The 25718-nt window shown below is 40.9% G+C and overlaps 1 protein-coding gene across 1 annotated transcript in view; it reads left to right on the forward strand.

Moving 5' to 3' along the window:
• kif26ba (kinesin family member 26Ba) overlaps window positions 1-25718 on the forward strand; it is a 77487-nt gene that overhangs the window by 4024 nt on the left and 47745 nt on the right. Inside the window, 1 exon segment of the mRNA XM_054616999.1 lies at window positions 20685-21389. Within this exon segment, the coding sequence (XP_054472974.1) occupies window positions 20685-21389 (705 nt within the window).

The following is a 25718-nucleotide window of genomic DNA, read 5'->3' on the forward strand; positions in this document are numbered from 1 at the left end:
CCATGTAGACCTGTCATGCTTGACCCATGCTAGCCAAAAAAACACACACGGACACAAACCGTAACACAAACACACACACACTCATACACACAGGGTTGTTAATGTTATGCTAATCATGACCTTCACCGGTCTTACCGTTGAATATTTTGCTGTTTGGATGTCTGCAGCTCTGTGTGTGTGTTGGGCTTGTCGGGCATTAAGCATGTTAGTGTGGCCGTTTGTTAGAGCCTTCTGTGAATACAGAAACAAGCACACACACATACACACAAGCGTCCATGTATGAATTTGTCACTATGCTTAAATGTCATGACTTTTGATGTTTTTGTGTGCTCATCCGCGCATCCTGCTATTTTAGTCTTAGAGAAGGTACCTCATTCATTCATTCATTCATTCTGTGGGTAAAATCCATTTCACGTCGTATCGTCACTGCTGTTACTCAGGCAGCTGGAGGGAAAGTGAGAAACAGAGAGAGAGAGAGATAGAGAGACAGAGAGATAGAGAGGCAAAGCAAAAGAGCAACAGAGTGCTCTGTAGAGGGATTAGAATGAGCAGAGTAGGATTTCAGGTTTAGACTCACACATGCAGGCAAAATGCACACACACACTTGTAACCACAGACTAAAAAGCACATCTGCTACACAGCTGTACTCACTTAAGGCCTCTGCCCCTGCTCTACTGGTGTGTATATATCCATGTGTCTGTCTGTGTATTCATCCCTTATATCCACGCCCAAATCATAAATGGATGCAGGGTGATCTGTTTTTGGTTGGTCCACTTCAGCCCAGAAAAGTGGGCCACTCTGTGTGTGTGTATGTGTAAGTTTTAGTCACCAGCAAAGTATCTGTTTCAGATCAGCTGCAAGTCAAAACCATGAATGTTTATAAAGAGAAACATATACTGTTCCACTTAAGACATAAAAATGAAACCAAAAAAGGACATGTTTGAGGACCTCTTTCTGGCAACTTGAGATTTATAGAGATTGCTTTCATCTTGGAGTTTTTATTATATATATGCACTTAAAATGTTGATATTAGCAGACCTATTGATGTGTCCGCCTAAACTTGTCTGTAGATTAAACAGCCGCCAGCATCTTACACAGTACATAGATGTTGGACTTTAATACATTTTACTAAGGCTGGGATCACAGAAACAGTGTAGTGACATGAGAACCAAAAAGCTTGCTATAGCATTCACCCTTTTTGGTGTTCATGAAAAAGTGGTCCAACTTAAGTGCTTGTTACGAGGAAAGCCAAGGGTTGTCAATCCAGAATTACATTACCCTTACAAAAAAAACAGTTTACTTGTCCAAGTCTAACTATACAGTTTTATCATGTTTACCATTATTAACATTAACAAATAGCCTGATGAGTATAGTGTTGAAACACTCTTTTATCTTACATTAAAACCATGTACCACAACTGATTGACTGAACTTAACTAACATTTACCTTGCAATAATGAGTTAATTTCTTTGTTGTTCAGACAAAACAAGCAAGATGCTACTTTGGGCTTTTGTAACTTGTGAGGGCATTTACCCTCTCCCAACATTTGACAGAAACTAAATGGAAAAGATTAATGAATACTGGAAACAATTGTTAGTTACTGCCGTTCAATGTAACTGTCATCCATTTCATAATTTAATTATCATTATTATAATTATTATTATTGTAATAATAATAATAATAATTATTATTATTATTATCCAGATATAAAGAATAACAAATATTGCTGATGCTGTGCAAAATGTACCCATATCCTTTTGGTTAGATGCAGGATTTAAAAGAATTACCTCTAATGTTGTCTGACTAGGTGAAGAGGCCGAGGTTGAGAGTTTATGCTCTATCTGCAGTTTCAAATGCCTTTTCCAAACAAACGGGGTTAACACTCTTGTGGATAAAATCAATTTAACTGATCCCAGTCACTTGGTAATTTTCACCCCCAACCAGTAATTAGCCTGTAATTAGTCTACTTATCAGATCAAATGGTGGAGTTTTATTGCTCTGTAGTCTGTCCTGATGTATTTCTGCACACAGGTAGCTAGCTATCCTGTAATAACCAAATCCCATAAGACTACATAAGCAGGCCTCCAGTAACCACGGCAGCTGGTGTTGCCACGGCAGCGACATGTGACAGATGTGAGCTGCATACATATCTCCATCAGCGTTAATGGGCTTCTCATTGCTGTGTGCGTGTTGGTGAGAGGCATAAAGAGTGGGTAAATACATGGAGTTTATGTGACTAATAGTGTTGGGGTGCATGTGTGTGTTTTTGGCAAGAGGTAAGAGAGAATATAGTATATAGTTTGAATGTGTGTGTGTGTGTGTGTGTGTGTGTGTGTGTGTGTGTGTGTGTGTGTGTGTGTGTGTGTGTGTGTGTGTGTGTGTGTGTGTGTGTGTGTGTGTGTGTGTGTGTGTGTGTGTGAGAGAGAGAGTGTGAAAAGAGAGTGATCATGTCCTGGTAATGCCTTTCAGGTGTGAAAGACATTACCATATAAAGAGGTGGCTTCATCAATAACAGCTAGACGGTCTGGATGGATGGATGTGTGTGTGCGTGAGGGAAGGCATGGATGCTGATGCAGGCTAAATTGAAGAGCTTCCCTCTGGGTTTATGTCAATTTTACCCAACCCCAAGTGCACATACCATCTCAACATCTAGTATTACTTACTGTACCCTCTCTGTTTCAATTGGATAAGTTTATTGGTATTTATCAGAAACCCAATTATTAAATAATACCCAAAGAGCTGTGTATATTTAAGTAGTTTAATCCACAAAGCCCTCGTAGAATTTAATGCAATACAGTTCAACACTCTTATGATAAATACAGCCAACATGGTCGTTAAGATCACTAGAGTTTACAGAGAAAGATACGGCAAACAAAAATCATCCAAATGAGGACAAATAGTCTCCTTTATGAGATGAGTCTGGCAGAACTCCTCAAGCTAACAGATGGACCTGTATGTGAATGTGGAAATAACATCTTGGAACAGCAGAGATCAGTGATCAGCTGGTAGTTCATATATTTTTTTTAAATTTCTGACCATGACCGTTTCCCATCTTCTCTCAAATAGATACTGTCAGTGCGATAATGTACAATGTCATGAAGCACACAGTGTCTGACAATAATCATAACAGCGACTTCCCGTCTACTCCTCTCATCTACACAGTCTACACAGCTCAACCAGTAGAGCCCCTTTGGGAGGAGGTGGAACCAACACGAACATGCTGCTTAATATCTTGCAGGAACAAATTTGCATCGACTGAGATCCCTATGGAATTTTCTCAGTACTTTATGTCATCTATACCTTGAAGAATATACACTGTTATGGAGACAGGCGGTGTTCATCCCAGTACCAGTTAGATGAACTTGTGGCCGCTATCCTGTGCTGCCCCCCCCTGCACCTTTTTGTCTGCATATCACTCTCTCATTAAGCATTGCTGCAGATATTACCATGCAGAGACAAACTAACACACAATCTCTCTGTCTCTTTCTTTGACACTTACACTTTTTTTTTCTTTCTAAATTCGGCTCTACAGAAAGAAGAATGAGAGAAACAAAGATTTAAATTTAGAGGAGGAGAGGGAGGAAGAAGAGGAGGTGAAAAAAAAGACTTATTTCCCTTATAGTGCTATCATTGTCTTTACAGTCACTGACCCAGAGCTGACACACTTAATTAGACTAATTATCCCAGCCAGTCGACTGACACAGTTAACCCACAACTCACCTGTCTGTCTGTTAAGAGCCAGAGAAGCTGCAAAAAGCTTTGCCAATAGACAGCAAATTGAATTTTAATTTGTGTATTAATAAGGAAATTTAACATAAAACCAAACATTATTAGATCCAGAGGATGGATGTGCAAAGTACCAAGTGTTTGTAGAGGGAATGCCATTATTGGTTTGCTTTATTTTAACTCTTGAACTGCAGTCCCTGCTTATTGGCAAATTTAAAGAAGTTAGTTTAAGAAATTAAATGGTTCCAAATACATTTTTACCTACTACCAAGAGCACACTGCACTGCTGGGTGGTGGTAAAAGTGATAGCAGCACCTGCCACCATGAGGTCCATAGCTACCATGGCAACTGCCTCTCCATCAACTCCACGATACAGAATTAAGTAGAAAACACTATACCGTAGTTATGCACCTGTCTTCTCTATTTACCTGTCTAGATGATCATATATTGTATATTTTTGTGTTTATGGTGATACAAAGTTTGAGATCGTTTTTATGCAGTACGTTGTTTACTTTTAAAACATTTTTTATGTGAGCGATATATCCGTCTGTCTGTCTATGTCTGCCTATCTTATATCTCTGTCCAGACTTTTAAAATGTTTTAGTTCCGTCATACAGTGCCAAGATAAAACTGAAAATGTTCCAGTAGCTGCAGGTGCCAGCTCCAACACCCTGTGACACTGTGAAGTCTCGCTCACTGAACGGGTTATTTGAAGACCTGCTAACCACACTTTTAATATTAGCCAACCTGCTGTCACAAGCTGATACATCACACAGAATCATACCTCGCACGCACATGCGCCGTCACAGGCTATCACATCTATCTTCAGCATCTCACACTCGCATCTCATGACACGCTGAGGTGGGTGCGACAGGGATGACGTGTATTTGTATGTGTTGGTTATGTGTGTGTGTGTGTGTGTTTGTGTGTGTCTGTGCTTAACTGTCAAAGTGAGGGTGCTTGCAAAGTAAGGACTTTTTGGCTGGGCTTTATTTCTTCAAGGGACTATTTTATGGTTACTGTGAACGATAAATATACAGTATGCATGTGTGTATGTTGGGCTGACGAAGCCACGTTGATTGATTAGTCTATTAAACAGCTGGTTTAAAAGTCAATCTTCTGCAAAAGTGACAGATTGCTCTGGGAGATTTGTTCATATATTTGGTCTGGATGTTGATGTTTGGATGTGTAGTAATGTGGGATGGATATAAAAGAAGAGATAAAGTCACCATGATAAATACAGACAAAACTAGAGAAGCTTTAGCATGTAGAGGGAAGTTTTTTCTGCCGAAACACATACACATACATACATGCACATACAGCTTCCTGCAGCCTTGTTGCAGTGCAGTGCTTGTGTCAGCTAGCTTTATTTAAAGTATGAGCTCACCGATATGTGAACAACCTGCTGTTGTGCATTCACAGCAAGTTAAGAGGACACATTGGTGTTTCAGTGTCTGACAAATATCATGACATCAACAGCTAAAATTCCTATTTTTAACAGCATTTGAAAATTTGCAAAAGATTCCCAAAGTTTGAACAGATTTCAGTCCAAAAGGCTATATGCCTCAACTAAAGAAGATTAATGTTGATCTGTATATCTTTTATCATGTCCTTATGAACAATCTGATTTTGTAAACATGGTTTAAAGTTTTGTTTAATGGTGGATCTAAAATTAGAGCACAGCTGTTATTAGTATTGTAATTGAAGCTGGAAAGAGAGATATGGATAAAAGAAATAGAAGGAAAGATGAGCCTTTTTGGAAGAGATGGCGCAGTTTTGACTAGTTTTTACAAAAGAACAGTGGCCTCGTTCACACTCTCCTCCTGTGTGTGTATGTGTGAGTGCTTACCCTGACAACAGAGCTACCTTTTAGGGTCAAAATTAGAGGCAGGGCTCTGCCAGTCAGTCGTTCATGTTTTACAAGTACTGTAATGGCATTCCTGTTCCAAATACACTGCACTGCAGGGCTGCAAATGTGTGTGTGCGTGTGTGTACATTCCTAGCTTAACTATATAGTTCAAGAGGCTGTCTAATGCCAAAGATAGGTTGAGACGAGAACTGTGTGTGTGTGTGTGTGTGTGTGTGTGTGTGTGTGTGTGTGTGTGTGTGTGTGTGTGTGTGTGTGTGTGTGTGTGTGTGTGTGTGTGTGTGTATTTTAAGCAGCACCGTGAATCTATTGTGTCAGAGCATTGTAAAGGGCAGGAGGTGAAACAAGAACAAGGATGACATTTAAGCTGCAGTTTCTAGTCTGGCTCCATGGCAGACTTCACTGCAATATAGTGGCTCAATTACTGTAGTATTTTAAAAAAAAGAAGAAGAAAAAAGCTTTCATTCTTTTATGGGGTTTCAAAATATGAAATTGATAAAAAAAAAATCTTGACTTTAAAGTGGCTATGTACAAGTTTTTTGTTTTATGATAACAATAATGCCACCGTCTGCTTTTAGATTGGTTCCCTATTAGCCTCGCTTTCACTGTGCTATTCTGTCTGCCAACTTGTCCGATCTCCTGGAAAAATTAAGGCTCAATTGCAGCACAAAGCTGTGGAAAACAAAATGCAGTGTTTCCTGTGCATTGTTGCCAACTCTTTCCAATAAAAGAAGCAAGCACTAACTCCAAGTGCTAAAAGTAGCCAGATGATGTCTTACGGTAATTTGCATATTGGTGAAATTATCACACATTTATTTTCCAAAAGATTAAAGGTGCTAAATTCCAAATTCAGAGTAATCTATGATTGAGGGATTGTCTCAACACAGGTCTCAACGTCGTAAAGGCTGAGCGGGCGGATAGAAGCTAATGTGCTTCTTACTATAGAAGCACACTAGCTTCTATCTGGGGGAAAGAGGAGGGTGGGTGCTACGCTTCAGTGACCCACCGCGTCATCAGTGCTAATAAACGTATAAGCACAGTCCAGAGCAGCAGCAATTTAGGAACTCACTGGGACTCACATGTAGTAACATGTACACATGGAATTGCCACTTCAAAGTCTATATACTTCCTTGGTTGGTTCTGCAATACTGTGTTTTGTACAGTTTGTTGTTATAGTATCTGAGTTAAGGTAACTGATGCTTAAAGGGGCTAGATACAAAATTCAGAGCAAATTTATGATTGAGGGATTGCCTGGTTTTAACATGGTGACGGTTGAACCGGTAGCTAGCAGCTAACAGTGCCGACAAAGCAACAGAGTTTACCTGAGGGGACACTGGAGGCTGGGTGTTATGCCTCCAATACGCCATTGGTCAAGACAGCGTTATCAACGGTAACAGCTGTATGAGCTCAGTTCAAAGTGGCCACGATAAATAGCGAGCAGGCCACAAACACTTGCCCTAAAATGTATGGTTTGCCTGGCTACCAAAACAAAGAACAGAGCAGCTCAAATACCAAAACACGGAATGGGAGTGTGACTTCACTCCCATTCCGTGGATGGGAGTGTGACTTCACTCCCATTCTGTGGGATGGATTACTCCACTATATCTTTACAAAGCAAATAGTTTGCTGCTAAATAAATGTCATATATAGAACCTTTGAGACACATCTTTAATAATTAATTTGTCTCCTGCTAGGCTCTCTTTCCTTCCATTTCTCATCAATCCCTCACCCTGTGCTGACTAAATGAAATAAATATACTCCACTTTCTCTGAATGCTTATCAACCATCTCAGTTCAGCAGCAATCTGTCATGATTCTCTGCAGTTTATCAACAAGATGGAGGAAGATGAAAGAAAGAGAGGGAAGGGAAGAAAGGGATAGGAAATAGTGAAAATAGAGGTTGAAAGAAAAAGGCTACACAAAGGTGTAAGGCATAGATGGACAGCGATTGTGTGTGTGTGTGTGTGTGTGTGTGTGTGTGTGTGTGTGTGTGTGTGTGTGTGTGTGTGTGTGTGTGTGTGTGTGTGTGTGTGAGTAGTGTGTGTGAGAGAGCGAGAACAAGTGAGAGCGAGAATTAAATTGGCTGTTTGTTCCCAGTCTGTGCTTCAATCAGACACAGAGAATAGCCTCTAGCCGTTAAACTTTCCAATTACCTTGAGCAGATGGAGCCTGCAGGGCTCGATTTAGAGGGTTTGAAATGGTTGTTGTTGTTTACTGTTATCTGCTATTGACTGTATACCATGCTACATACAGTGTAAGTGAGGGAGACATACCAAAGCAGAACTCTCCTTCTTTAATCGTTACCCCATATATCTTAGCATCTCTGCTTTTAACACTTTATTCCGTCTCACTGAATCTCCTATCTGGTATCTGACAAAGCAAAAGTAATATCTGACTGATCACATCTTCTGGATCAACAGCAGTGTAGCGGTTCAATGCAAGCTGGTGAACGGACGGTTATCATGTGGGATCCAGGTTTGATGTCCATGTGAAACCTGGATGAATAAGTCTCCCCTCACTCAATAACAACTGTGCACTTTAGCAAGACTCCTAAACCTCAGCTGCTCCCTTTGAGGAGCTCAGTGGCCAACAGTGGAGCACTGTGGTTGCTTTACGGAGCTCCCATATATGAATGAGTGCTACTGTGTGATTATGAAGGCTGGAAAAGAGCTAGCATGCTCAGTTGGCTTTCATGGATATAGGACTGTTAAAAAACTGTTTTAGTTTTAGAGGCCCGCAGGAGGATTCAAGCACACCCTGAGGAGGTTTAAGGTTTATGTTAAAGCACATAAAATCTCTTTGTACAGGCTGGGGAAACCACCGGACAAATTGATTTCATAGCTTGTTTATTTAATTATCTGTTTTTCAAAGTAGTGTTATTGTTTCATGTCAAAAACTCACATTAATACTCTCTGATAAACATCAGTTGGAACATATGTAGATGCACATTTAAAAGGGTAGTCCACTTGTTCTAATATCAGTATACATTTTAAGCAACATACTGTGTAACGGATGAGGTGGTCCACGAAAATTCCTCTTGTTTTTAGTGCTAATTAAAACACGCTAAACTAAGAGGTTGAACATTGTAAACATTATACCTGCTTCACATCCGCATGTCATGAGCATGTAAGCATGATTTTATTTGCATTTGGCTTGAAGCAAAGATAAGCCTAAGTAGCCTCACAGAGCCACTAGCATGACTGTAGACCTTGACCATCAATATCCATTTAGCTTTTTTCATTGAAGTATTATGCAATAAATATTAGACAAAAGAGTGAGATGTACAATTGGTTCCTGGTGGGAATGTCACCTGGGAACTGCAGATATATGGTAGGAATCGCAATCACGTCATCAAGTCGCCATAATTATCATAATTTTTTCATCTGTAGATGGACAACAATATTTCAGTCCTAGCCTGCGGATGTAGAGTTGCACACACATTTCAATTTATCTTCCCATTGAACTTTGTAGTATTGGTTGATATAGCATATCGCCTTTTTGTCTAATGCTGAGCCAGGAAAACCTGACTGAGTTTGTATTTTTGAGCTTGTGCTGTTGTGTGGGCAATGATACAGATACTGTGTCTGTGCACACACTTTTCACCTGTTTCAGTGTGTGCACACATGTGTGCGTGGGAGTTGTCGGGCAGATCTTTACCTTCAGTTCCTCCTCAGTGAGCCTCACTAACCTTGAGATGGAAGGATACCGGAGGGAAGAACGGATGCATGGTGGAAAAAAAGAGGAGGAAAAGAAGGGAGCAGGGGGGGAGTGAGGGAGTGTGTGTTCAGGTGTGGGATACGGCAAGATGGATTGCCCAACCTAACAGGCAATTTATCACTGTCAGAGAGAGAGAGGGGAAGAGAGAGTAGGGAGAGAAAAGAGAGGGAGGGTGAGGGATATAGAAAAGAGAGGAAAGGATGGAGGGCTTGTGGGAAGATAGAAGAAGAAGTAGGTGGAGGACGAAAGGGAATAAACAGTCAGGTACTCTTACAACAGGTCAGTCTCTGGAAAGGATGGGGACAGATCAGGACAGACTTCAAAGTATAGGCGCAAGAGTATTGAATTTGAACGCTTTCCCTGTGTAGCAGATTTAGTAAAGCTAATAAAGTATCTTTGATCTGTACATTGTGTTGGACAGGCCACTACAAACAGGTATAGATCCTTGTAGTTTAGTATGTGGAGCATCAAACACCTCCAAAAGTCTCACTGGCAATAATTAGGAACTTTTGTCACAAGCCCTGATATAAATGGACAGCGTGCTTACAGTTGGTGAAGGTGCATTTTCCTTTCAGAGCCTATTTAGACAAATAATAGATGACTAACCCGTTTATGCTTAGTTGAATTGTAGGTAACTCTCTTTGAACATTATTTGTTCAATCAAACATTATATTTAGACCTTTTTATAGACAATTGTAGAAACAACAAATCAGCTGTATTTTTACTATGATAATGGTGTTACAGGGTTATCATGCAGAGCCACTTTTACCTCATGCAAATATCCTACGTAAAAAACACATTCATAGAATTCTTTCCTCTTAAATTAACTAGCAATCAAGCCAACCTCCTCATCTATATTCAGGCGCCAGGCAACTAGCTAATTGGCAGCTAGCTAACACACTGAAGTTACGATATTTGTAGCTTAATTTACAGTGCAGCTCTGATGCAGATGGTGGACTAATTTAAAAACAGGCAGCAGAGTTTATATGCACTTCATTTACAGTCAGGCGCAACCATAGATAGCCAGATCATTTTAAAACAGTCGCTGGCAAGCAACTTCCACACAAAAAAAAAACAGGCATTCATTTTAAACAACTATTTAATTTACAGCTGGGTACTGATGGCCAGCTAATAAAAACCAGGCTCCCTTCCAGCCAGCTAGCTCATTTACAGCGTGGCACGGGGCCGCTCTGTAGACTTAGCACTCTACAAGCTTGGGCAAGATTCATAGCTCAGGCTGTTAATTGGAGGGCAGCATTTGCCACACATAGTGTATACAGTATACACACAGACAGATCGGCAGACACACACTCTTAATATGCATGAGGCATAAATGAAAAATACACCAGTTAAAAACACTTTGCATAAGAGTATAACGGAGAGAGAGAGAGAGAGAGAGAGAGAGAGAGAGAGAGAGACTTAGTTTTTCTGATCTGTCCATAGCATCTGTTTCTAGTATTTTGAATCCTCTTTCATTGGGTTTAACATCCCACTACACACGTACACACTCGTCATCATCAACCAATACTATTTTTGGAAATGTGCATATGTGTTTCCAGTGAGGAAAACACAACTCCCTGGAGCAGAATGGTTGATGAACACTTAAACCAAGATAATCCCGGGCAAAGTTCAGACAGCCAATAAATTGTGGTTGTCCGTCCAAAACAGTATCTACGTGAATGTAGCCAAGGGCAGGCTGCAGACCGAAGTACATCACAAACATGCTCTGAGGAAGCGCTTCAAAGACTCTCTGAAGGCTTCTTTTAAAGACCTCCACACTGACCCTACTTCATGCGAGTCGCTTACCCACAGCCATTCAAAGAACTGACATTTCAAAGGGTACTATGACGATCTATAAAAGATCATCAAAGCATGTGAAGCCACTGTCTCATCCTCTGAGTGAAACAACCCTGCTGCTCTGCATTCGCTGTTAATGAGAGTAAGACACATTCTCACTCCAAACTCGTCAAATACAGACAAACTCTGACACTTCACAAAAAGTTCCAAAGTGACATGACAAAATGATGACGTTTATTTTTAGGTTTGCTCAGGAAATGAATAGCAGTCTTCTTGGCAAAAGTTCTGTGTTTGTTTGACCCCTCACATCCATCTGCCCCCTGCCCATCTGCCCTGTGTGGACAATCTTGCTCTCTGATACCCGGCTTCGGCAGTCGATGTGTCCTTGGGCAAGACACTTAACCCCATGTTGCTCCCGAAGGCTTGCCATCGGTGTGGACTGGATGTTGCATGAATGTTAGTTAGAGTCTGATGGTGGCACCTTGCATGGTAGCCTGTCATCAGTGTGTGAATGGGTGAATGATATGTAATATACTACTGATTGTAAGTCGCTTTGTATAAAAGCGTCTGCTAAATGACTGTAATGTAATGTAATGTAATGTAATGTACCAAGTCAGTTGATCAGAGCGTGGTTTACATTGGAGTTAGTTGGAAGCCTGGTGCGTCGCAGAGGGGCACTGACAAAGTGTCACAATTTGAATTGTTGGGAGTGAGGCTGTGTTGGAGGGTAAGTACTACCCTCAGCAAGCTGTGATCCTAATTCAAAGTGGTAATGATGGTGTAGAAGCACCTTCACACATAAACAATTTCTTCTCATCATTAAGGAAAAACACAGAAAGATGTTTCATGCTGCTCGATTAAGTTTTTCATTTTTCATTTGATTGATTATTTACTACAGTGGTTTATGGAAGCTCCTGTGATGCTGCATAATTACCTGCCATGCCAGTTTGACTGAGGCTTAGTATTGGCTTGAGCATTTAGAGAGAGAATATCAGAGTGCAATCAATGTGAGCTATAGCACCAAAACATCCCTTGGGTGTTATCATATCTGACACTTGTATTATTACTGACTGATAGTGTGAGGCCTCACCATAACATTATACAGTGCACACATGCTGCGCCCACATACAAATATGTACACACAAACACTTTAAATCTCCAGCGAGACAGAATGCAGCAGGTAATTTACATCCCCTATAGCTAGTTAGTGTATGCTAATTAATTTCTGCATTGCTATGGCAACACAAACATTCTAATGCGTTTTGCTCTGTTATTAATATAGCGTGTCAACATCGCAAGAGAGTGTGTGTACATGTATGCAGATGAAAGTGTGTGTGTGTGTACTCTGTATGCATAAGCACCTTTATGCATGTGTGCAAACATGTGTGTATGTGCATGTGCAGGTCCAATCCAACTCCTACACCCATTAGTGGATCATGTGAAAAAATGACCAATTCAAAAGGTGATTAAAGGAGACATACCTCAGTAAGAGAAGGGGGCGGTGCAGGTAATAAATGAACGAGAGACAGAGAGGGAAAGCAAGAGAGAGGAAACTCATTGTGTGATTTGTTTATCACTGACGGGAAACAAAAAGAAAATTCTGGGGAGGCAGTGGTTGGTTGCCTTAATGTCTAGATTCCCACTAGCATGCTATATATGGTATAAACATAGCTTTTACACCCATGCACATTCTGAATTAATTCAGTTATACTTATATGTGTATGAACAAAACACACACTCAACCTCTATACCAACAAAAACTGTGGCCGCCCAAGAATGGGGACATTTGTGTGGACCTACTGAATGACTGCTGTGGAGCTGCTGGTCAAAGCTAAAAACGTGCAATTTCTTTCCTCAGTGCAAGATAAGACATGCATGATGAGTCATCCTGAATGAGGGTTACTCTGCAGGTGCGCTTAGCCAATCATCTAGGGCTTGATTAAACACACATAAATCCAATTTCCAGAAGGTCAAGTTATTACGAATACACTAGAACAATACAAATCCATAGCATTGACATATTTTCCTACGCATACTGATTTGTCTAACTTCAGAACATGAAACCAACCTTCTAATCTCAGCTATGCTTCCCTTCTTCTATTCATCCACACAATCCCTCTTATTCCCTTTGTCCCTCCTTCCTTTCACTCTGACTCTCCTTCCTTCTGCGTCTGTCTCTCTCCTTTCATTTCAGCATGGTAACACCTTTATAATTGAGGCTAAATAATGTGGTCATGCATTAATCAAGATTTTTAGATTCAATATGATCACAGATTCATTGTTTTATTATGATTTATTTTTATTCTTAGAATTGGCTGATATAATTTACCGTTGGCTCCTGTTCTTAAACATGTTAACATAAAGCAAAAAAGGGATTCACGACATTGTGTAATATTCTTTTACATTCACTTACTGTGTTACATTTTAAACTTATAGTCAAGGTTGTTTTTGACATACTTTCTCACATATAGTTTATTTATGATGGGAAAAAATGGTTAAAATAGATGTGGTGATTTGAATATGAAATTGCAACTGTGCACATGCCCTTCTGACAATAAGCCTGTGGCTTCGGTGGTGGTTAGTAAATCAAAGCTCGCCTGTAGTGGTGAATTATGTGTCCCCTGCTGATGACAGTTTGACTGCGAGAGCCACAATAAATCAAATGTGGAAATGGCTGAGTGCTCTTAAAGCTCTATTACCTGAATAATGTCTTCTTCATTTATAAACAAGATGCTTGTTCACTTTTGTTATCAATTCCACATAAGATATTAGCAGTTCAAAGACTCTAAAATGTAATGGGCAGGTTGTCAGATGAAAGCCTGTGTGTGAAGCTTGTTCACACAGAAGTGCAATTTTAACCGGTTGTCTCCAGATGTGTTGATTTCTCGAGCTGACACAACCACATTTGGCTCAGTATATTACACTTTAATGTAGTAGATGGACATGGGTGCTTGACGAGGACCTAAATATCCCGAGAGTGAGACAGAAACACCAAAAGAGAGAGACAGTGACAGACAGAGTGTGTTTGGGGATAGATACTGAGAGAGACCTGTGCATGACCTCTGTAAGTGTAACATTTGTCCTGTATATGTGCACATCCATATGTTTGGCGTGTGTGTGATGTAATTTATAACCTCTGTGTTATTGACCTTGCTTCTGCACAGACATCAGACTCAATCATTCTCACACATTCACACACACGCACACATGCACAGACATATACACACGAACACACATACACACACATCATCATGTGCACACTATCATTCTCCATCATGAGACCAATGTGCATGATCATAAGCCACCAACACACTTGACATTTATAGTATTTTCTTCACAGTGTCTTTCAGTTGTTTTCCATTTTTCATTCTTTGTCATTGTCTTATCATTCTGTCACACTCCTGCCTTCTACTGTGTGTGTGTGTGTGTGTGTGTGTGTGTGTGTGTGTGTGTGTGTGTGTGTGTGTGTGTGTGTGTGTGTGTGTGTGTGTGTGTGTGTGTGTGTGTGTGTGTCCTCTCAGAGCAGGTGCAAGAGACCACCTGCTTCTCTTCTGTATGAATGCACTGATCCAAGACCTGCAGAGAAATGCATGGGTTTGTGTGTGTGCTCACTACAGAGTGTGAACAGGAGCGAGTAGTGGTGAAAGGAATGAGGAGAAAGAGGAGAGGAGGTAAATGAGTATAGGGGGAGGAGGAAGGATTTACCTTCCTCAGCCACTCATCTGGAACTGATTATACACACACACACACACACACACACACACACACACACACACACACACACACACACACACACACACACACACACACTAATAAACCAGTGTCATTCTGGCTATAACTGACTAAGAACGTATTTCTACTCGCCTCTCCACTGTAATGAAGAATTAGACACTTCTCTGTCTAATTCTTTCCTTTCTTGCTGATCTGCCATCTTCTTCTTCCTCATTAGGCAACAAACTGGTGCTAAATGTAGAAGTAAGAAAAATAGGCAATGACAAAGGTTTCATCATAATGCAAAGTGGATTGCAATCACACATTTCAGTGTCCAAATGTTGGCTTATACCCAGTCAGTGATAGACAGAGTGTGTGTTTGCCTATTTACGTGTATTTGTGTGTGTGTGTGTGTGTGTGTTTGTGTGTGTGGGGATCAGAGGGATGTGTCTTTTCGTGTTTGACAGCCCATTATCCTGAACCCCTTTACCTCCAGTGTGCTGACCCACATGCACGCTCACACACAAAAACAACAGTAATGGACAAAGGAAGCTGTCTTTTCTTGTCAAATCACAGTAATAGCGTCCTTCTGCCCCCCCCCCCCCCGAAAGAGATGCTGAGGTCACTGTTCAGTTAGCTTGGACGTTGTCTTCGTCTCTCTGCTTACTCTTTCTCTGTCACTCACTCCATCCTTGCACAGTAGAGCTGAGGCTGAGATTGTCTGCCCTTGTAGGAGGAAATTAATTTATCTCTCTTTACAACTAAGACACAGACACACGCGCACACACACACATATACACACACACACATAGACTGTCTGTGGTGCTGAGACTGATTGAGTCACTCACAGAATACTGATGAACACAGAGGTGAAGAGACGTCTGGAAGAGACAGTTAGATGCAATGAAAGAAGAAAAGGAAAAAGGAAATTTCAAGGTTCACAACGTGGCATTCTTATCAAACCACAACCGTATTAAACTATGTATAAAAACTCTTTTGTAGATCTGATACGGTAAAATGTAAGACTTGGAAAATAAAATAGCTTCCAATTAGATTCCACATTAAACTCTTGTTCAAAACCTGTTCAAAACACAGCCCTCCTATTTCCTCTTCGTTTCAATCAGGCAGCTTGGCTGCTCCCCAAATCTGAGCTAATTTAGAACAACAAGGCCCTCATCTCAAGGACCGTACACCATGTCCACCTAATTGCTCTTTGGTAGCCTGTCTGCTGTGCATGTGTGTATGAGTGTGGGTGAAATGGAGGGGAAGAAAGAAGCCAGGAGAGATTAAATGTTCCTTTTTCTACAAATGGAACATAATTATTTAGGAAAAATCTTTCCATTTCCTTCCAAATAGGAAAATCAGGACTACTATTGGGCATTGATTGGAGATTCACATTTTAATCATAGTGGTTTATTTTATCTATCTGGCACACATTTTATAATAGCAGTCATTAAGTAAAATGGGGCTCTCTTGCACTGGTTGCAAACTGTACAAAGTGTCTTTAGCAAGAAGATGAGATGTTATTTGTATCTAAAACAATTAACAAGGACTTGAAATTAACTGATTAATGTTGGGACTTATATCGAGGATCATTTTTTTTTGTCATCATACATTTTACATAACTCTTCATTGAATGTTGCTGAAAAAACATCAACACTAACACTGGATTCTTACAGTAAAATCATCCATAAAATAAAAATCTGTAACTCCTTCAGCAACACAATACCCTTGTCCTGTGTGTTCTGTATTTTTACTATAATACGACTAAACCCACTGCTTCCCCTTTAAATCTTTACACACATACCTTTTGGGCTTATGGGTCTGCAAGTGCATTGGAGTGCACATGTTGCAGCACTCGTCTCCCTTCTTTCTATGGGGCATTATCTCTCTGAATCCCATAGATAAGTGGCTAGTGGTATTTGACGTGAAATAACATACTTTTAGTGCAGCTACAATAAAGTTCCCTATAAGAGCTGCCATCTACATTAAAGCTTTTAGTGTCAGACCCTGAAATGAGGAGAAACGGACTCTTTTTAGAGGGAACATTTCAGTCGCACAGGAAGAACTCCTTTAGAGCAGTGAAAGACACAAATATTGTAACCCGCAGAAAATGTGCCTTAACCCCTTGGCTAAGCACACTTATGAACATATAGTGAAAAATGTAATAAATGCATTGATAAATAGTCAACTGCATATTAAATCTGCTTCAACCTCAGCTCCTCCAGTCTGCCTCCTGTCATGCGTGTCACTCAAACATGCGTGCGTGTGTGTGAGAGAGAGACACACACACACACAGACACACTGGTAGCCTATGTTATGTATCCTGAAGTGTGTGTGTGCGGTGTCTCATGCCAGCCAGAAATACGTGTTTGTACGCTCGCCTGCTTTGTTTGTACAGTATGTTTATGTTTAATAAATTGTTAGGCTACTTAGTTTGCCTGAGTAACAAGGTAGCCTTTATCCATAAACACACACGCACACACACTCACTCAGTTGCTCGCCCAGGCTTGAGCTCCTGCCTTACGTGTGTGTGTGTGTGTGTGTGTGTGTGTGTGTGTGTGTGTGTGTGTGTGTGTGTGTGTGTGTGTGTGTGTGTGTGTGTGTGTGTGTGTATCTTGTGGTCTTGTGGTTTGTTGACATAGGCTAGCAGGCAGCGCTCTCATTGAGAGGCTTTACTATTAAATGAAATATTGCTTTGTGCGGACACATACAGACAGTGTATTGATTGAGGACAACTAACAGGCTTGTTATTGATAGAGGCTTATTTGTGTGTGGCAGACACATATTATATTCACTCTCTTTTTCCTGATAACAGGCTCTCATTACATTATGAGCATTTGGGCCACCAAGGATGCTGACCACACACACACAGATCTATATCTATGGTTCAGTAGACTTTTGGGAGTTTTTAAGTAGTTGTGAAGCTGTTTTTTCAGTGTAGAAGAGGTCAAAGAATCAGTTGATTATATAAAACCATGTGAACAAGTGGTCCCTCTGTTTTTTCTGTCTTCCCTGTCAATCATCTGTCTCTCTGTCTTTATGTCAGATTATCTAAATCTGCTGAGAGATAACCTGTGTCCATCACATGCATCGATTAGACGCGCATACACGTGCTTCATCTCCATAACTCATGTATTGATTATGCTTCACTAAACAAAGAGTGCCTTCCCATCACTTTGATTAATACTGTACATGCACAGCCTCTTCTCTGGCAAGATGCACTGATAATCAAATAAAAGCCCCAGTATGCTGAACAATGGGTTAGAGTGATGCATTTACTGTTTCTATGGATGGACATGTGTAGTTGGTGATTGTTTTTATCCTTTGGTTGTTTAATCCATCAAATGGAAAAATGCACCTGCAGATGTGGAATATTTTTCTAGGATAACATTTTTGAGAAGAGGGTGAATATAATGGCTCTGTTTCTCAGATGCAGAAGCGCTTGGTAATAGCGGTCATTTAAGAGAAAGCAGTTTCAGAGAACGATTTCATGTCATCTATACGGAGGAATGTTCACAGAATAACATAAAATGATGTGGACAATGTCTTTACGGTCTAATCCAAGTTTAAATAGCATGAACTGATTTTTACATGTAACCATTAACTTAGTTTGCCGTATCTATCACTTGAACAGAGAAGAGAGAGGCCCCAACAGATACCTGGCCTTAGTGTTACACAAGAGGTGCAGGAAGATAATTACAGTTATCAAGTGAGTCGGCACCATCTACTACAGATGTTTCGATGAGGTATAGTGATCCTGAGCAGATACACACGCGCTGATGATACATTAACGCTACACCTACACAAACAATTAGCCCACAACGTCATTTAAATCTCCCCATGAGTCTCAAGGGCCTCGGGTAAAATCAGACTTTTATAAGGAACTTTTTCTTTTTAATGACCTTTTGTCAAATAAAGTGCCTAATGCCTTGCGGAAAAAACAGAAGAAATATTTTCAAGGAGGTTCTATGAGCTTTAGACACAGATGTGTTTCAGGGTGTGTTCGTGTGTTTTGCTTGTTAACTTTGATATTTGGACCAGAGAGTCGTGGCAGGAGATTTTGGGCAGCTTTACTCTGTGCGAGTGGCTCCAATTAGTCTGGAAAAACACAAGCTCACGTACACACATAACACATACCTGTACAGGCAAATGCATTCATGCATAAAGGCAGAGATAACAGTGCAAACAAATTGGATACATTTCCAAATTTCCGCACACAAGAAAGCACAGTGATTGCTTACACACACGCATACACACAACTTCACCAGCCAAACACAGTGGACATAAGGACAACAGAGAGAGAGAATTATACATTATGTATTTTTTTTTGGTCATTCTCAATCTCATAGTTCTACAAACCACTTACACATAATCTTACGCTTTGGGCAACCTCTACAGTTCATTACTTTGGACAGTTGGCCTGTGCATGCAAGAGACCCTATTTCTGTGGTGGTGCAATGGCCAATGCAAGCAGCACCCTGATTGTTTGTTCTTTTCCAGACCAGAAAATTGCAATAGAACTGTTGTTAAAGTAACAAGGTCCTAAGCTTAAACCTGCAAAAAGTGCAGTTTATTGAAAGTTATCTGAATCAGGACCAAGTCGTTTTAAGGTGAACCTAAACATGTGAAATAAAAAGGCTTGCTTTCATAGATTTATGATAAAAGAGTGATTTTATGAATATGATTTTTGAAGAAGACACACAGATTATTTAGAAATTGGTATGATTGGTTGGTGTTATTATTACAAATAGATTTTCTTAATGACAAGTTACATGTACTAATATGTAAAAAAATATATACAACAGAAGATAGTTTGAGATACTGGGAGTGAAAAGAATAAACCCAACTTATAGACCAATGGATCCACAACACCTGGTGTTTAATTAGACATCCATCCATCCATCCATTTCCTTCCGCTTATCCGGGGCCGGGTCGCGGGGGCAGCAAGCTAAGGAGGGTCCTCCAGACGTACTTCTCCCCAGCAACACTTTCCAGCTCCTCCTGGGGAACCCCGAGGCGTTCCCAGGCCAGACGAGATATATAATCTCTCCAGCGTGTTCTGGGTCTACCCCGGGGCCTCTTACCAGTTGGACGTGCCTGGAAAACCTCTAAAGGGAGGCGTCCAGGAGGCATCCTGATCAGATGCCCGAGCCACCTCAGCTGGCCCCTTTCGACGCGAAGGAGCAGCGGCTCTACTACGAGCTCCCTCCGGATGTCTGAGCTAATTAGACAAGAAGTTTAAAATTATTATCTGAGGAACTGACTTTGCCTAAAATTTTTCACGCAATTAAAGCACCTTTTTAAAGGCAAGGTTGGTAATCTTCTTCAAAAAATGTTTTTTTAAATAATTCTGATCACAGTAGTTTTTATTGCCATTTTATGGGAAATAAACTTAATTTCTCATTGCTAGAAATTGATGGTCAGGCAATTAACCTCTTTTATGAAGAAAAAAATGTCTATATGTATATTTTCAGTATTTATTGAACCAAGATGCTTTTCAGATGATTCAAAGGTGGAAAGTCACATTATGCACTCATCACACACAATATCAGTCTGTACTGTAGAGAAATGTTGAAAAGGAAAGAAAGGAGAGGAATAGGGTGTGTGTCTGTGTGCATTTTTATGTGTGGACTCTCTACACATCTTCCCCCAGACTATAAGGCAATGTTTCTTGGACATTCTATAAATATTCATAGTCATGATTTGTTCAACATGCCTCGCCTCGCCTCTCCTCGCCTCTCCTCTCCTCTCCCTTTACATGCATTCTCCAGTGCAGCTCAAAACATGCTGCTCTGGCTACATTTTTACTATCATTCAATCCCCCAGACACCAGTCTAAATATTTTTCTGTTTCTCTCCTTTCAGGATCCCTCCTTCTCTCTCCTCCTTCATGATAAGCTTCAGGTGCCCAATAGTTCTCGGCGGGCGTGGAACGAACGTGACAGTCGCTGTGATGTCTGCGGCACTCACCTCACGCAGCTCAAACAGGAAGCCGTGCGCATGGTCCTCACTCTCGACCAGTGGGATCTGTCTCCCCCCACTTCGCCTACGGCCCTCATTGGACGGTGTGGATCTCAAGGACCTCCGGGTCCAATGGGAGCATCAGGAGCACCAGGAGGTCCTGGTTCACGGGATTGGATTCCTGCTTTTCTACCTTCCTCCTCTTCCTCAGCTGTTGCTGCCGTTTCACACTCGTCCTCCCAGTCACCTTCCCCAAGTCCCAGCCAGACCCCAACGCCCAGCCCGAGCCACGGACCATCCAACCCCAGCCACGGGAGTCCCTCGGTGGGACAAACATCCAGCTGTGCTCCCACAAACCCACAACCTCCAGGCCCAGGGCACAGGTCGGGGTCCAAGCCCAGTTCCCTGGGGCTTGGAGGCGGGATGGACAGAAGGAATGGGTCCCCCAGTTCGGGAAAAGCTGGTGCCCAACAGCAACCAGTGACTGGAGTAAACAGCCCTGGCAATAATAGTGGAAACGGAAGTGGAGCAGTACTGAGTACAACAGCTCTGCAGGCCCACCAGCACCTGAACCGAACTAATGGAGGAGTTACACTCTATCCCTACCAGGTAAGCTACCTGTAGAGGTGTATGTATATGTGTGTGTGTGTGTGTGTGTGTGTGTGTGTGTGTGTGTGTGTGTGTGTGTGTGTGTGTGTGTGTGTGTGTGTGTGTGTGTGTGTGTGTGTGTGTGTGTGTGTGTGTCTGTCTATATATATGTCATCGCAGCACTGACATATATATATAGACAGACAACCATTCACGCTCACATCCACACCTACGGGCAATTTAGATTCCTAAATCAACCTAAGCTGCTTGTCTTTGGACTGTGGGAGTAAGCCGGTTAATTCATGAAAACGCGATTGTTTGTGTGTGACACACATAAAATCTGTACAGCTACTTCTCCCACGAGGACCTTGCAAATATAACCATGGAAACTGAACCAATTTATTCTGGTCTTATATGATTACAACAAATGGTAACAGGCTACCAGCATGCAGATTAATTTATTTTTTGATATGAGTCTGACAGGCAGGAACAACATTTACATTTTTCAGGTGTAGCTGCCTTCTGTAATGTGACCTTGTTAGCTATCAACCGCTGACAATACCTGACTCCCAAGAAAATGTGTTCAACATAAACATACAGGCCCCTGTCCTCTTTTCTAGTCACCTGTAGACTAGTAGGGACTGCCATATAGTCTGTAGTGCTTTCTATATATATTCCTCCCCAACAGTTGAAGTGCTAACTGAAAAAAATCTCTCCTTTGTAGCTTGCAGGAATCAATTAAAATCTAAAACTGCAAAGAGACCTTGTGATGTTTGTTTTTCCCAAAAAGAGCTCCCCATGAGGACACAATAATCAACTTAGAACTCTTGGATTTGATAACCATCTGGTATCGAGGGGGAAGCTAGATATCCTCTTCAACTGCAACGAGGTAGCAGATACATTTTTGAGTCAAAGCGATGCAAACAGCACAAGTGAGTCAAATTGAAAATGGAGATAAAAGAAGAGGTTTTAGGAGAAGACGGGAAGAGAGGGATCATGAGTAGACGATGAGAGGAAGATGGTAGGAGGGAGAAAAAGCCTCGGGTGAATGGGTGGTCTTGGGGTGTACGGAGGGAGGCAGGAGAGCTGAGACTGCAAGGGAGATCCAGAGGTGTGTGTGTGTGTGTGTGTGTGTGTGTGTGTGTGTGTGTGTGTGTGTGTGTGTGTGTGTGTGTGTGTGTGTGTGTTAACATGTGTGTATGAACGTGTTCTACAGATGTAATAATTCATACAGTGATAATTAGAACTCTGGGGACTCTATGTCCCACACCCCCGGTGCCCCTTCACTCTTTCACTCTTATTCACGCTCTCTCTTTCTCTCTCTCACACACACACACACACAACTTATTCCTTATGCTTCCTTCTTTCTCTCTCCCCTATTATTTCTCCTGTCTTTCTCACACTTTGTTTCATATTCACCCTCTCCTCTATACTGTCTTTCTATCCCTCTTAATACTTTTATTCAGTGCATGACTTGAGTCAGATGCAGAGATATGGAGTCGTAGCTGGAAATTACTTTGTACAATCTCAGTATTGTTTCGTTATCTTGTCCTACTGGTCAGAAATAAATTAGGCCAAACAGCTTTTATGTATTCTGGCCTGTCTTTTTAGGATTGAAAGTGTTAATTATCTAATGAATAGAAAGTTGACAAAAGAGAAATGCTCTTTCAGGCTTTAAGAATTATTCTACTGCTTCTTCTATATGATTTTTATTGTATTCAAATATTGTTAAATGGCCTCATGTTGTTGGTCAGCAACATTCATGAGTGTGTTTTTCATTACATCATTTTTTTTTCATGCTTCATTTGATATTTTGCCTGTCATAATATCACATTGTTTAGATGACTTAAGTTAGCTAGCAAGAAAGAAAGCAGAGAAAATGTCTCACACTTCCAGTTTTTCCTCAGTATGTATTTCTTTTTTTAGATTCATAAATCTTTACAATGTATTTGAGTGTGAGACTGTCTTGTTGTGTGTGCATGTGTGTTAAAACAATTTGTATGTCAGCATCTGTGTGCAAGTGTGTGTCTATGACTGTGGTGGAATTGGCTTTTTTGAAGTGAAATGACCAGGAAGGATCTAAGTGGCAGCCATAATAAGATGTTGGTTGAATTCTCTAAATGCTTATGAAAGGTACTACAATGGTTCCCTTTTTGTCACCTTTAGCATAGGGTACACCGGACTATCCTTTTCTAAAGGAAAGGAGATAATATCGGCCCACAATCCTTGCGGCAGCATCTTTCCTTCACCTCAAGACATTTTCCATGGAGGTCAAGGAAAATAGTTCGAAAAAGACATAGTAGTGTACGTGCATTTACTCGTGTACTCATATTTTGTGTTCCATACTTGAGTTAGTACCTGTGTTGGGAGGTGTAAATAGTTAGCAAGTCTGAGTGTTTGTGCTGTGACTTTGACAGTAATGGTGTTTCAGCAGGAAAGGAGAAACAGAGCACGATAATAAATCACCCTTGTTTAGACTCACCCATGAGAGAGGAAGACAAGGGGGAGGGGCTGAGCAGAGAGATGATCAAAAAATGGTTATGGAAAGTAGAAACGACAGCGAAAGATGGAAAATATGAAGCTTAGAGAGATGGATTTAGAATAAGAGAGAATAAGAATAAGAGACATTTTAAGACAGTGTATGCAGATACATTGCTGATATGACTAGCAAACCGTTACACTCTATTTTCTTTTTTGCAAGAATTGGATATTGTTGCTTTACCACTGCTATTTGTGATTTACAGCACAAAACATCAATGCTCAACATCCAATATCAAATGTGGTTCATTTTGGAGAATCAATGGAGCTTTCAAAAAAGGTTTTCTAATGGTAGACGAGAAATCTCTTCAGACATATACAAGCTCTTCAGCAAAGCAAAAGAGAAAGCAAACACATGTGGTACGACAGCAGGGAAAATTTGTAGGGTTTACGTTGAAACTATGCACCAAGAATCAGTGGACTTTAATGGAAATGTGGTCTTCAGAAATACTACTCACAGTAATACTGTTTGATGTAGTCACTTTTAATGATGAAAAAAATCAGAGGTAGAGGTTCAGAGGTAGCACAACAAAAGACAGAGAGGAGAGCTGAAAGAGGGGAGGAAGCAAAGGGAGACTAGAAGCAACCAGTCTGCCAGTGTAGCGGACATTAAGGTCTTGCTGGGTCAGCAATCTAAGAGGTGACAACCTCCACATTTTATATTTATTGGGACTCTTCTTTTTGGTCCCAACAGAAGTGTAGAACAAATGAAAAATGCTGAATCAGTCTGAACAAGGAAGACTGATTATAACAGACTGGGTGTGAATCTCCCGGGCAGTTTACTGGGATCAGTGAGCCGACGAATGCCCCAAACATTTTCAAATGGATTTCAATAATTTAAAAATAAATTCATGTTAAATTCTTGAGGTGATTTTCCTCTCTTCTTTCTCTCTCTTTCTCTGGCATGAGAAAACAAAGCAAATATTGTCTCTTTGCCCTTGCTCTGTCCTTCAAGCAGCTAATTGAAAATAGGTTTATACAGTGTCACGTGTGCCAGTGTGTGTGTGTGTGTGTGTGTGTGTGTGTGTGTGTGTGTGTGTGTGTGTGTGTTTACTAGGTTTCTGTTTGTTGTGCCTGAACGTGTTTGTGTATATGTGTGTGTCATTGTATATCTTGCAGAGAGAAATAGGATGTGAGATACAACACACAGTTTATAATATTTTCTTAACATATTTTGCACAAAATAAAAGCCAAACCTCCATATTTAAATACCTTAGGATAAATTAGGGCAGCAGTGGTAAACACAAGGTTAGCGAAGCGTGTGACTGGTAGGTCACCTGTGTGATCCCTGGAACGGCAGGCTACATCTGGGTGGGGAAATTAAAATAGCAGACCCTTTTCTCTCTGCGTTCCATGAGGACAGTGTTCATAGAAGCGAAATGCACCAACTGCTCCAGTGGAGTTGCACACTGGCCAACAGTTGCAAGTGTACACTCTACCGCAGATACATATTTACCATCTCATCAGCTTAAATAAAAGAGTAACAAGCCAAACTCAGAAAAACAATGTGAATACCATACTTACTCCAGCCAAGGTCCCGTTGAGTTCCTCTATGAGAGAGCGGTGAATGTGTCTGTTGCCAACGGAGAGCACAGCATTGAGCTCTGAAGGGTAGTTTGGTGTTGCTTAACACGGCCTCATACCTAAACAACAGGTTTTTTGTCTGTGGGAAAATTGAGAGGGAACCAACAATGCCACTCCGGGAATAAGCTTAAGAACCTTAAGATATTGTGGTGAGAATTGATAAATCACACAGTTTAATAACTGATATGAGACAGAGACGTGTTTTTATAAAAATGAACCAAAGGTTTT

This window comes from Anoplopoma fimbria, chromosome 2, assembly GCF_027596085.1.
Source record: "Anoplopoma fimbria isolate UVic2021 breed Golden Eagle Sablefish chromosome 2, Afim_UVic_2022, whole genome shotgun sequence".
NCBI lineage: Eukaryota > Metazoa > Chordata > Actinopteri > Perciformes > Anoplopomatidae > Anoplopoma > Anoplopoma fimbria.